The sequence below is a fragment of the Podarcis gaigeae genome (assembly GCF_964106915.1).
Source record: "Podarcis gaigeae genome assembly, chromosome: 9".
In the NCBI taxonomy this organism is placed as follows: Eukaryota; Metazoa; Chordata; class Lepidosauria; order Squamata; family Lacertidae; genus Podarcis; species Podarcis gaigeae.
The window spans coordinates 77,515,906-77,527,930 of record NC_139685.1 but is presented as its reverse complement, the minus strand read 5'-3'; the positions used below and the strand labels follow the sequence as shown (position 1 = coordinate 77,527,930).

At 51.2% G+C, this 12,025-nt stretch overlaps 2 protein-coding genes across 2 annotated transcripts in view; one reads left to right on the top strand and one right to left on the bottom strand.

The window, feature by feature from the left end:
* Positions 1-12,025, bottom strand: part of LOC310852817 (CD209 antigen-like protein D) — a 64,004-nt gene that overhangs the window by 19,205 nt on the left and 32,774 nt on the right. The window contains exon 5 of the mRNA XM_083756908.1: positions 524-622. Coding sequence (XP_083613034.1) covers positions 524-622 — 99 coding nt within the window. The remainder of the gene's footprint in view (positions 1-523; positions 623-12,025) is intronic.
* LOC310853077 (uncharacterized protein) lies at positions 4,129-11,899 on the top strand (the record flags this gene model as incomplete). Its single annotated transcript, XM_083757242.1, has 6 exons — positions 4,129-4,715; positions 5,119-6,713; positions 6,808-7,022; positions 10,220-10,435; positions 10,508-11,016; positions 11,843-11,899. Exons 1-6 carry the CDS (start codon positions 4,353-4,355, stop codon positions 11,897-11,899), a joined length of 2,955 nt encoding a protein of 984 aa, XP_083613368.1. The 5' UTR covers positions 4,129-4,352.

Genomic DNA, 12,025 nt, shown 5'->3' with positions numbered 1-12,025 from the left:
AAGATTACTTTACAGTTTTCTATTATGCTTTCTGAAATCTAAGAAAATACAGGCACCCAAACTCTTTTCCTGATGAATATTGGGTTGCATTCCACATAGTTCTAAAGAGGGTGTTCTGTAAGCTCAGGGATTTCTCCTTGTGCAATGCAATCTTCAGCCCCTTTCCCTCCATTCTGTTCTGAAGTTTCTCCCCACCCCTGGGGAGCAGCTTTGGTGATGGCATGCAGGGAGAAGTGGGGGCAAAGTTCCTTTGCACTAGTGCTAAAATCTAGCACTAGCACAAACATTGTGAATTACAGTGTGATGGGGAAGGACAGCATTTCTAGTGGGGAGATGTGAGAATCACAACCATGTGCTTTTCTTTATGCTGAGCAGTGAAAAAGTGATAAACTCTATTGGGTGATGAGTTTCACTGAATGTTTTGCTCACACAATATGAATCCCAAATTGAACTACAGGAATTGAAGTCCGTTAAAATTAAACACGTTCTAGCAAAAGTGAGGATTTGTATATAAAATGCTTACCATCCTTGTCCGTATAGTTTGAATCAATCCCAACAACAATGTTTCGAATCATTCCCAATCCCACTTGAAAATCAGCTCTTCTTTTCATTTCCTTCTGATCTAAGGAGGAGGTAGGTAGAAAAGAAATGAAGAAATTCTGTTCTAGCTTACTAGTCTGGTGACCTGGGGGAGGGGGATACTTGGTTTCAAACTGCTTTTAACATTGAATTTTAAATGCTGACTTGTAACGTGCCCTGGGAGCTTAGGGAGAAGAGTGAATAAAAAATCAAATCAACAAAAACATGAATATGACTTCTATTAATATTTTCTGCTCACAGCCCTTATATTGATGTTTCCTGTCCCTTGATTGTGGCTGCCCTGGTGCTCTGAAGTCCTGTTTCCATTTGGCCTGTTGCTTCTGTCATCAGATGGTTGGCCTTCCTTTGAAAGCTTTAGATTTTTTGGTGTCTAGATACACCTGTCCTCTTTGTCCTAGAGACTTGCATTTGCCAAGCTGCCTCATGCCCTGCCGTATGCTTAAAATATGTAAAGTCTTTGATCATTTGGTTCCCTCCCCCTGAGCTTTGCTTACTTTGGAGTGCCATTTAAAAATGAACTAGGTTTACAAATAGGTTATGTGTTCATTTATCCAGTGCTATTTTTCTGGAGAAAGAGGTGCCAAACTCACCTTGAATATCTCCCTTGTGTAAGGAGAACCTGAGTTTACAGGGTTAAACAGCTAAGAGTGTACACCCTGTCTACTGTGGGGTGGGGGGAGATTCTGCGTCACATCCGAGAGTCTCAACCCTTTGTTCTGTCTCTACTTTCGCTTTTGAGGAGAGCGGACGTGTTTCACGATGCTGTTAGACAGTGGATAGTTCTGCTGTAAATAAAGCTGCCTTTAGTTGCTAGAATCCTGTCTGGACTTTGTTTAAGCCAGTGTTTCCCAACCTTTTTTGGGCAAAGGCACACTTGTTTCATGAAAAAAATCTCGAGGCACACCACCATTAGAAAATGTTTAAAAAATTAACTCTGTGCCTATATTGACTATATATAAAGTAACTCTCTTTAATAGGCATCAAATAAACACAAAGAAAGTACCGGTATTTTATAATTACTTTATTATGAAATAGTAAGTACCGTATTTTTAGGACGCTCCGTCCCATAGGACGCACCTACTTTTTTTTGGGGGGGGGGGAAATAAAGGGAAAAATTTTTTCCTTTATTTCCCCCCCCCCAAAACCAGGTCGGGGAACAGTGGGATGGCGGTGCTGCGCCTCCCCGCTGTCCCCCGAGCTTGTGGGGCTGGCCCATGTCTGCCTGGCGCGAGGGGCGCTCTGCTTCAGGGCGCCCCGCGCATCGGGCGGCAGGCTACAGTCCGCAGCATGGGGAACCCTCTGTTTCAGGGCGCCCCACACGCCCCCACGGGTGCGCAAGGCTTGCCAACACGAGCGCGGAGCACGGGGCGTCCTCCGAAGGGCGCCCCGTGCTCTGCGCCGCCCGCAAGCCTTGCGCTCCTGGGGGGAGATCCCCCGGGTGCGCAAGGCTGGCCAACACCAGCGCGGAGCACGGGGCGTCCTCCGAAGGAACGCCGCCATCCCGCTGTCCCCCGACTTGGTTAGAAGGCTGGCGGGGGGGGGGAGAAGCCTGCTTTTCCCCGTCGCCAGCCCCGCAAACTCGGGCGACAGCGGGAGAGGCGTAGCGCGCCCTTCCCGCTGTCCCCCGACTTGGCTAGAAGGCTGGCGGGGGGAGAAGGCTGCTCCTCCCCGTCGCCAGCCCCGCAAACTTGGGAGACAGCGGGAGAGGCGTAGCGCGCCCACCCGCTGTCTCCCGACATGGTTTGGAGGCTGGCGGAGGGCTTCCTCCTCCCCCAGCCCCGCAAGCTCCCAGAGCTCTGGGTCCCGTTCTGGGGGAGGGGGAAGCTCGGGCTTCCCCCGCCCCAGCCCCGCGTCTCCAGCCGGGGGACGGTCGCGCTTTAGCCCCGTGCGTGCTCTCCCAGCTGGAGAGGTGACGCGCGCCTATGGAGGCTCCTGCCATAGGCGCGCGTCACCTCTCCAGCCGGGAGAGGGTCGCGGGGGGCTGCTTTAGCCCCGTGCGTGCTCTCCCAGCTGGAGAGGTGACGCGCGCCTATGGAGGCTCCTGCCATAGGCGCGCGTCACCTCTCCAGCCGGGAGAGGGTCGCGGGGGGCTGCTTTAGCCCCGTGTGTGCTCTCCCAGCTGGAGAGGTGACGCGCGCCTATGGAGGCTCCTGCCATAGGCGCGCGTCACCTCTCCAGCGGGGAGAGGGTCGCGGGGGGCTGCTTTAGCCCCGTGCGTGCTCTCCCAGCTGGAGAGGTGACGCGCGCCTATGGAGGCTCCTGCCATAGGCGCGCGTCACCTCTCCAGCGGGGAGAGGGTCGCGGGGGGCTGCTTTAGCCCCGTGCGTGCTCTCCCAGCTGGAGAGGTGACGCGCGCCTATGGAGGCTCCTGCCATAGGCGCGCGTCACCTCTCCAGCGGGGAGAGGGTCGCGGGGGGCTGCTTTAGCCCCGTGCGTGCTCTCCCAGCTGGAGAGGTGACGCGCGCCTATGGAGGCTCCTGCCATAGGCGCGCGTCACCTCTCCAGCCGGGAGAGGGTCGCGGGGGGCTGCTTTAGCCCCGTGCGTGCTCTCCCAGCTGGAGAGGTGACGCGCGCCTATGGAGGCTCCTGCCATAGGCGCGCGTCACCTCTCCAGCGGGGAGAGGGTCGCGGGGGGCTGCTTTAGCCCCGTGCGTGCTCTCCCAGCTGGAGAGGTGACGCGCGCCTATGGAGGCTCCTGCCATAGGCACGCGTCACCTCTCCAGCGGGGAGAGGGTCGCGGGGGGCTGCTTTAGCCCCGTGCGTGCTCTCCCAGCTGGAGAGGTGACGCGCGCCTATGGAGGCTCCTGCCATAAGCGCGTGTCACCTCTCCAGCGGGGAGAGGGTCGCGGGGGGCTGCTTTAGCCCCGTGCGTGCTAAAGCAGCCCCCCGCGACCCTCTCCCCGCTGGAGAGGTGACGCGCGCCTATGGCAGGAGCCTCCATAGGCGCGCGTCACCTCTCCAGCTGGGAGAGCAGGCACGGGGCTAAAGCAGCCCGACTCGCCCGCCTCCCTCCCACGGCACACCCGGCAACTTCTCGCGGCACACTAGTGTGCCGCGGAACACCGGTTGGGAAACACTGGTTTAAGCACACTGAAGAAAGCACTGAAGCTTACAGCTTTCTCTGACTGCTGCTGGACTCTGCTTTTGCTCAGAGCATTGGAATGCGGAAGAAGAAGAAGAAGAGGAGTTTGGATTTGATATCCTGCCTTTCACTCCCCTTCAGGAGTCTCAAAGCAGCTAACAATCTCCTTTCCCTTCCTCCCCCACAACAAACACTCTGTGAGGTGAGTGGGGCTGAGAGACTTCAGAGAAGTGTGACTGGCCCAAGGTCACCCAGCAGCTGCAGGTGGAGGAACGGAGACACGAACCCGGTTCCCCAGATTACGAGACTACCGCTCTTAACCACTACACTACACTGGCGGACTTTGGAGAATGCCGTGGCCTGGCAGTAGAGCTGCGCAGAGGGAGCGCACCAGGCACCAGGCTTATCTGAGCAATAAATCACACTCAGAGGTTATGGGTGGCAGTGATACGCAATTAGAGAAAGCCTGCTTTGAAGTGCTGTGTGCTTAAAAGCTTGAGAAAGCTGAAAAGCTGCTGTTTTGGCTGCCGGAAGAAAAGATCAGCTTTGAGGCTCTGTCTGAGCTGGCTGGCTGCAAGCTGTGTGCTGCAAAGAGACACTGGAGGCCTCTCCTCTGAGCCGGTTGGTATGCGTGAGCACTCAAAAGCCCCAAGGGGGGCCGGGGGAGGAGATGGCTGAACTCCAGGAGAGTTTCAATGTCCCGTTTGAGAAGCTCACCGGGAAGCTCATAGGCCAGACCTGGGAAATCTGGGCCAGAAGAGCAAGGGGGTGGTTTGTGGCCACAGGGCTCTGGAGTCCAGTCCAGAAGGAGCCGGCCCCACCTATGCAAGCTGCTGCTGGAGATGGTGCAGCAGACCTGGAGGCTGCTCTGCTGAGTGAGAGAGAGCAGAGAGAGCAAATAGAGCTCTGCATGTTGAAAGCAAGTGTGGACGCTTTGCTGTTGCCCCACCTGGAGGGCGTTGAGTCGGCTCAGGCAACCTGGCAGGTGCTGAGGAGTCTGTGTGAAAGCTCAGCAGGAGCAAAGGGCTGGGAGGTGTTGAATGGTTTCTTTAAATGTAAAGGTTCATCATTGTTTCACCCAATGTGTATGTCTTTAAGGGGCCAGAGCAAGGGCCAGAGCAAGATAATGGGACCCAGCTTTACAGCTGTGAAAGACAGCAGGTGCTGCTGAGTTGCATTGATTAAGGTGTGTCAGCATTTGGATGTAGTATATAAGGAGCAGCACCTAGCTTTCCCATTACCCTGGGGGTTGGGTTGGTGGTTGGGTCTGGTTTGTTGTTAATGTATTTAGTGTATAAGGAGTTTTTGTTTTTGTAATTAAAACCTTGTTTAAGTTATTTTTGAGTCCCTTTCTTTTTAATGCATGGTCTCCCCAGCAAGCTCTCTGCAGCGCTACCATACTGCAAAAAGCCAACAGGAGGAAGCCAAGGGCCGAGGAAGCTGAGAGCCCAGTGGGGGCTGCTGGCCATGTTCCTGACGTTACAGCTGGGTGTTGCTGCTTTGTCTCCGAGAGGCCACGTGATGTAGAGGCCCACAACCAGAGTGCTGGGGAGCGTGCAGGCCCAGGCTGGGCACCCAAAGGTGGGGGTGCAGGGAACGCAGGAAGAGCTGGAAGGGAGACTGTGAGAGCTTTTGCTTCCCGTCGCTGTTATCGATTTGGCTCCCCCTCCCATCTGGTAAGAGAATGTCCAGTGGAGGCACAGAAACAGCTGAAGGCCGTCTCCCGTAGCAACCAGATAAAGGGCTCTTCTAAGCGTGGGAAAGGAAAGCCAAAGGCAGCTGGCAGAGACACTGAACATAAACATTTAGCAGCCTCTATGGCAGCAGTCAAGAGTTGTCAACAGGACGCTGTGCTGACTTTTGTGATAGACTCAGGTGCTTCCCATCATCTCGGGCCATCTAGTGGATTCCTGGAGAACTGCACCTCTGTAACTTCTGGAAAGACTGTCTGTTTAGCAGATGGGACTAAACATGCTCTCACGCAGGCTGGCTCACTGTTTTGTTCTTTCTTACAGGATTCGATCCAGGCGTTTGTTGTTCCAGGACTGTCCTGCACGTTGCTATCTGTCAGTGCCCTTCTTGCTGAGAACTACAGAGTGTGTTTTGAGGACAATATGTGTTATATTTCTAAGAATGGACAGCAACTAGTCAGTGTTGAATGTAAAGACAGGTTGTTTGTACTAGATGCTTCTTTTGCAGGTCCAGATGACCTGACGGTGGCTCAAGCACAGTGTGCCAACGTTCCAGTTCATGATGCGTGTGCCCACCTCTGGCACCGACACCTGGCCCATGTGTCCTGGGGGTCAGTGAAGAAGATCCCAGAGTGCACTGAAGGGTGCAAAATGAAATCATATGCTAAGTTTCTAGATTGCAGGGCGTGCAAACACGCAAAGGTGAAAACGTGCACATACCCAAGGTCTGAGAGGGTAACCACTAGGCCTTTTCAGTTAGTACATGCAGATTTGTGTGGGCCGATGTCTGTGACCAGTATGGGCAGAGCCAAACATGTGCTGGTTCTGATTGATGACCACACGCGCAACGGCTGGCTCTTCACACTCAAACACAAAAGTGAGGCTGCACCGCTAATCAAAGACTGGATTGCGGCTGTGGAACTGCAGTTTTCCACACGGGTGCAAAACTTTCAGAGTGTTCGTGGTGGGGAGTTCATCGGGTCTGCACTGCAAAGTTTCTTCCACAAGAAGGGGATTCAACATAGGTTAACTTCTCCACACAGTCCCCAGCAAAACGGGATTGTGGAAAGGAGGAACAGAATGCTGCAGGAGATGTCCGCAGGATTGCTATTTGATGCCGGGCTCCCACAGCGCTTTTGGGGGGAGTCTTGGCGAACAGCCAACTTTATTCTGAACAGGTCATTCAATTCAGTGGTAGGTGACACACCCTACTTTCTGCTGCATGGAAAGAAGCCCAAAGTGCATTACTTCCGTGTTTTTGGCTGTGAGGCTTGGGTCCTCATACCAAAGGCCAAACGCAAGAAGGGTGGTCCTAGGTCCCAAAAGATGGTTTTCTGTGGGTATGAGCCAGGGACCAAGGGGTGGAGGTTTGCTTATCTGTCAGGGAACCAGTCCAGGATTCTGCTCAGCAACAGTGCTGAATTCTGTGAGCAGAGTGGCTGGACACGGATACATGGGAACCCTGACATCCTGTCAGAGAGTCTGCTTGACTGCTGATGAAGAAGAGGAAGAGGTCGAACCTGCTACTGAAGCCCAGAGTCCTGACCCAGAGCAGGCAGAGGGGAGAATTTCTCCGAAGGCTGTGAAGCTTGAGCAACGCAGTGCTCCATCTTCTCCCACAGGTTCAGCTGAGAAGTCCAGAAGGCGCAGTAAGTCGGGGGGGGGGAGCACTCTGATGCCAAGGATGTTCTGGCTGGCCCTAGTGGGTCAGAGGGGGTTCCTGAAGTAGTGTTGCGCCGATCAGCTCAGACGACCAAGGGGAAACCTCCTGAAAGGTTTGCAGTCACTAGCGTGTGCGTCGGTATGGCACAGTGTGAACCCGAGTAAGTAAGTAAGTAATTTTATTTACGGCCATAGGCCCATACAGGTAAAAACGACACATAAATAACAACTTGTGCATGTGGGGAAAACAGCCGCTAAAACACCACTATAACAATAAAAAACTATAGAATAGAATGGCATACTACGCCTTAGTTAACTTGTAGTGCTTTTGGGTAAGGACAGCGACCAGGAACCTTGCCACTTTCAGGGTCGTATGAGTATCCTTATCCTGCAAGATTTGGGCAAGGTGGAATTTTGGTGGGGTACCCTCTAGTTTCTGTATGATTGATCCCAACAAATTTGCCCGTGGCACATTGAACAGGGGGCAAGTGAACATAATGTGCTGGAGCGACTCCGGTGTCTCCTTATCACATTCGCACATGGTGGGGGCTTGGCCCTTTGAGAATCTCAGGACGTTAGAGGGAAAAACGTTGAACCTCGCTTTGGTGAAGGCCAGTCTATGGGCAACAGTCGAAAGGGAGGAGAGGTATGATGGAACGCAGTAGGTTAAAGTGATACCAATGTTCTGAGGCGAACAAACACCTCCCCCCAGCGTATAATGAACCCGAGAGTTTTGAGGATGTTCAGAAACTGCCTGTGATGGCCTGGGATTCCGATTCAGAGGCTGAACCAGAGGAATCCCAGCTTGCACAGGAGTCCCCGCCTCCAGGGCCGGCTGAACTGGGGCAAGGCCTAGATTCCGAGGAGCCTGCACCTGTGTCAGATCCTCAGGAGCAGGCACCAGGTGAAACCATTCTGGCCCCAGAGGTGCTTGAGGACTCAGTGCCTACAGGTGAGCCTCCCCCGGGGCCCAGTAACCCTTCAGCCTCTCCTGAACTGCAGAGGCTTAGGGCAGAGAGGCGACAGGAACTGGTTTCTCCCAGGAGGAGTGCTCGCCTTAAGGCCAGGAGAGGCGGGGCTCCTGGGGCCCAGGACCGCCCCTGGCCTTAGAGAAGATAAAGGTCAGTCAGCCCGGTCCCAGGTTGCGGGATCAACGTCGTCATTGAAGAGCTGTTTCGGCCAGCATCCAGTCCTGTTCCTCCGGTGTTCCTGTTCCTCGCCCGGCTTCCTGCTTCCGACCTTCCAGCGTTCCTGTTCCCGCCCGGCTCCCAGCTTTGGACCTTCCAGTGTTCCTGTTCCCTGCCCGGCCTCCTGCTTCTGACCTTCCAGCGTTCTTGTTCCCCGCCCGGCTTCATGCTTCTGATCTCCGTGAGTTCCTGTCCCTGCCCGGCTCCCTGTTTCGGACCTCGCCTCACATCTTGTGAACTCTGACTACGGTAGCAGTACCTTCCCCCCGGGACCAGCACACTGCCTCAGGAAGAAGCTAGGAAATGGCATGAGGCGATGCAGAAGGAGATGAGCTCAATGGAGTCTCTAGGTGTGTTCTCCCTCATGAAGTTGCCGGTGGGCAAACAGGCCGTGGGTAGCCGCTGGGTTTACCGTCTTAAACCCACAGCGACAGGAGAACCGCAGTAAAAGGCCAGATTAGTAGCGAGAGGATTCACACAGCGAAGGGGGTTGCATTATACGGAGGTTTATGCTCCCACCTCTAGGAGTGAATCTCTATGCTTGCTCTTGGCCGTTGCTGCACAAAGAGGTTTGCTGCTGCATCACTTTGATGTGGATGTAGCCTACTTGAACTCAGACCTCCAGGAGGATCTGTACATGCTTCTTCCTCCAGGGTTTGAGGGCAATGAGCAAGGTACTGTGTGGAAACTTCACAAGTCAATTTACAGCCTGAAGCAATTGGCCAGGAATTGGAACTTGTGCCTGAATGAAGCTTTGGAGAAGCTAGGTTTCAGGAAGATGTGCCCATGCCAAAAGATATATATAGGCAAAAGCACCAGACCAATTAAACTACGCATAAACGAACATCGATCACGGATCCGTAACAGAGTGCTAGAAGCCCCAATGGTGGAACATTATATACAGCAAAAACATACGGAGGATGATTTTGTCTTCTTCATTATCTGGAAACCAAAAGTAGATTTCTATACCAGGAGAAATATTGATAGACTATTGTTACAACAGGAAGCACGATATATTCATTTGTTTGAAACGATGTCCCCCAAGGGCTTGAATGAACATCAAGACTACAATTCTTTTCTTTAAAAAACTACTACAGATGACCTTGGACTTTATATCCCTTCTCGGTTTACACCTTTAAGAAGGGAGAACCTATCCTCTTCCCCCACAGACACACATATAAGACAATGATCTCACTCCCTAATAGAAAACGCACAGAGAAACGCAAGAAAATTTGGATTCAATTATCTAAGATGAGAAAAGACTCATCTGATGTCCGTTTTTCACAAACAATTTGACTGGAAACAATAACTCTTGTAAATTCTCATTTCTAGACGCATGTTGGAAAAAGAAACATAAAAGAATTGAATGATATAGACTTCCAACAGATTTAGAGTCCTTAAAAAACCGAGGTATGGAACCAAATATCATGATATGTGTTAATACACTTTAGAATGTATATACTTCATTATATTTATGATGTATGGTATTGGAGAACCTTGATCTATTTTGACATATTATTTGATATTACCAGCTGAAGAAGGCGTCTACTCCGAAACAGGGCCCTGTCCTGGTCACCACTACTGAGTCGTACATCTGATTCATACTCCGGATACTTCTTTTTGGCCCTATTTGATTCTTTATTCTTTATTCTGATTTTATATAATATGGACTCTTTTTGACTGCCATTGAGACTTATATAAAACAATTGTTGTGTACTGGTATTTTATGTACCTTTATATTATATCACTGCATATTTGAAACTACATTATTTCTGCACTTAAACGTTTTATTTAAATTTACTATTATCTTAAAACTGTCACACTTATACGTTGTGTTAAATTTACTATTAGTTTAAAACTGTTATTCTTAGCAGAATATACACGTTTTTCTTTTCAACTCTCGAGTAGGAATTATTCCTTATATTGAAACTTTTGGCCAGAGCTCTTGGTATATCCTTTTCAGTATATTTTCAACAAGAACTCCAATTTCTTTAAAGGTTTCAGGAAGAGTCTTGCTGACAGTTGCCTGTTCCTTAGAGGATCAGGAGACTCACAGGAAATGGGGTTATTCTATGTTGATGACATCATTTACGTAGGAAGGGCAGACAAACAGGTGCAGAAGTTTGCCAAAGAGCTTGGAAAACGGTTTCAGCTCAAGAACCTGGGTGCAGTAAAGATCTACCTGGGCGTGCAGATAGCGAGAACTGAGGATGGTAGCTTCTTGCTCAGTCAGAAGGGCAAGATTGAGCAGTTGCTTGAGAAGTTCAGAATGTCCAATTGTGCAGGAGTTCGGACACCCATGGAAACGAGCTACGTGAAAGATAGCCAGCAAGCAGAAAGTGCTGAGTTCGAGAATGCTGCGCTCTTTCAGTCAGCTCTGGGTAGTCTGTTGTATCTGTCCCAATGGACCAGACCAGACATTGCCTTTGCTACCAATCTGCTAAGTAGGGAAGCATCAAAGCCCAGTGTGAGTGCTTGGCATGGTATCAAGCGGGTACTGTGTTACCTGCAGCATACCAAAGACTTCAGTCTCAAGCTACCAGCTGAAGGTGAGGTGAAGCTCACATTGTTTGTGGACAGTGACTGGGCAAATCTGCAGGACCGCAAGTCTGTGTCTGGATTGGTGATAAAGTTTGGGAAGTCACTGGTTGGGTGGAAGTGCCGGAAACAAAGTCTCATTGCGCTGTCTTCTACTGAGGCTGAATTCAGCGCACTGTCAGATTTGTGCCAGGAACTGGAGTTCTATAGATGCTTGGTGCAAGAGATCTATGGGGATTGTAGCTTGCCCATCACAGTTTGGGAAGACAATCAGCCCTTTTTGAAATTAGCTGAATCTGCGCAATTTAAGGCCAGAACCAAGCATCTGGACATACGTTTTCAAAATGTGTGTCAGAGTGTTCAGTCAGGTTTGATACAGCTGGAATATTGTGCCAGTCACGATAACTTGGCCGATGGATTTACCAAACCTTTAAGCTTCCAGCGTCATGGGGAGTTCTGTGGTGGTTTGGAGTTGGGGTAAGTTCTGTACTTACTTGCCCCACAGTAGCGCAGGGCGAGAGGGGTTGTGATGAGAACCTGAGCTTACAGGGTTAAACATCTCAGAGTGTACGCCCTGCCTACTGTGGGGTGGGGGGAGATTCTGCTTCACATCCGAGAGTCTCAACCCTTTGTTCTGTCTCTACTTTGCGGACTTTGGAGAATGCCGAGGCCTGGCAGCAGAGCTGCACAGAGGGAGCGCACCGGGCGCCAGGCTTATCTGAGCAATAAATCACACTCAGACCTTGTTCTCTTAGATTAACAACAGAGCCCACCAGAAAAGGGCTGGAACTGAGCCCTGATGAATTCCGGCTGAAAAAGATCCTGCATATATCTTGATATTTAGGTATGCTCTGGACCCACCCACTTTGGCCATGGCCTTTTCCTCTGCAGCCTGTTTTCCCCAAGCACTTTCCTTCAAGGAACTGGAGCCCTAGCAGAGGGCAGGGTGGTGAGGATCAGGAATGGGGGCTCTCCCCCAGCAAATGAGGATGAGTTGGGAAAGGAGCAGAGAATTGCAGCTGGGAAAGGGAATTGTCCAGGGTGTTCCAGGGACTTGTGTAAGCCTGTGTTTCTGTTCCAAGTGCTGGAAATCACTTATTCAGGGAGAACAAAACAGTGTCATTGCTCTCAATGAATGACAGCTGTAACTCAACCCCTGATATCAAAGAGAGATGAAAGGGATAAATGGAAGGTGGATCCTGCCATCTCTTTCTGGAAATGCTATTGGCATTTAAGCAAAGCCCATGACAATAGTTGCAAAGTAT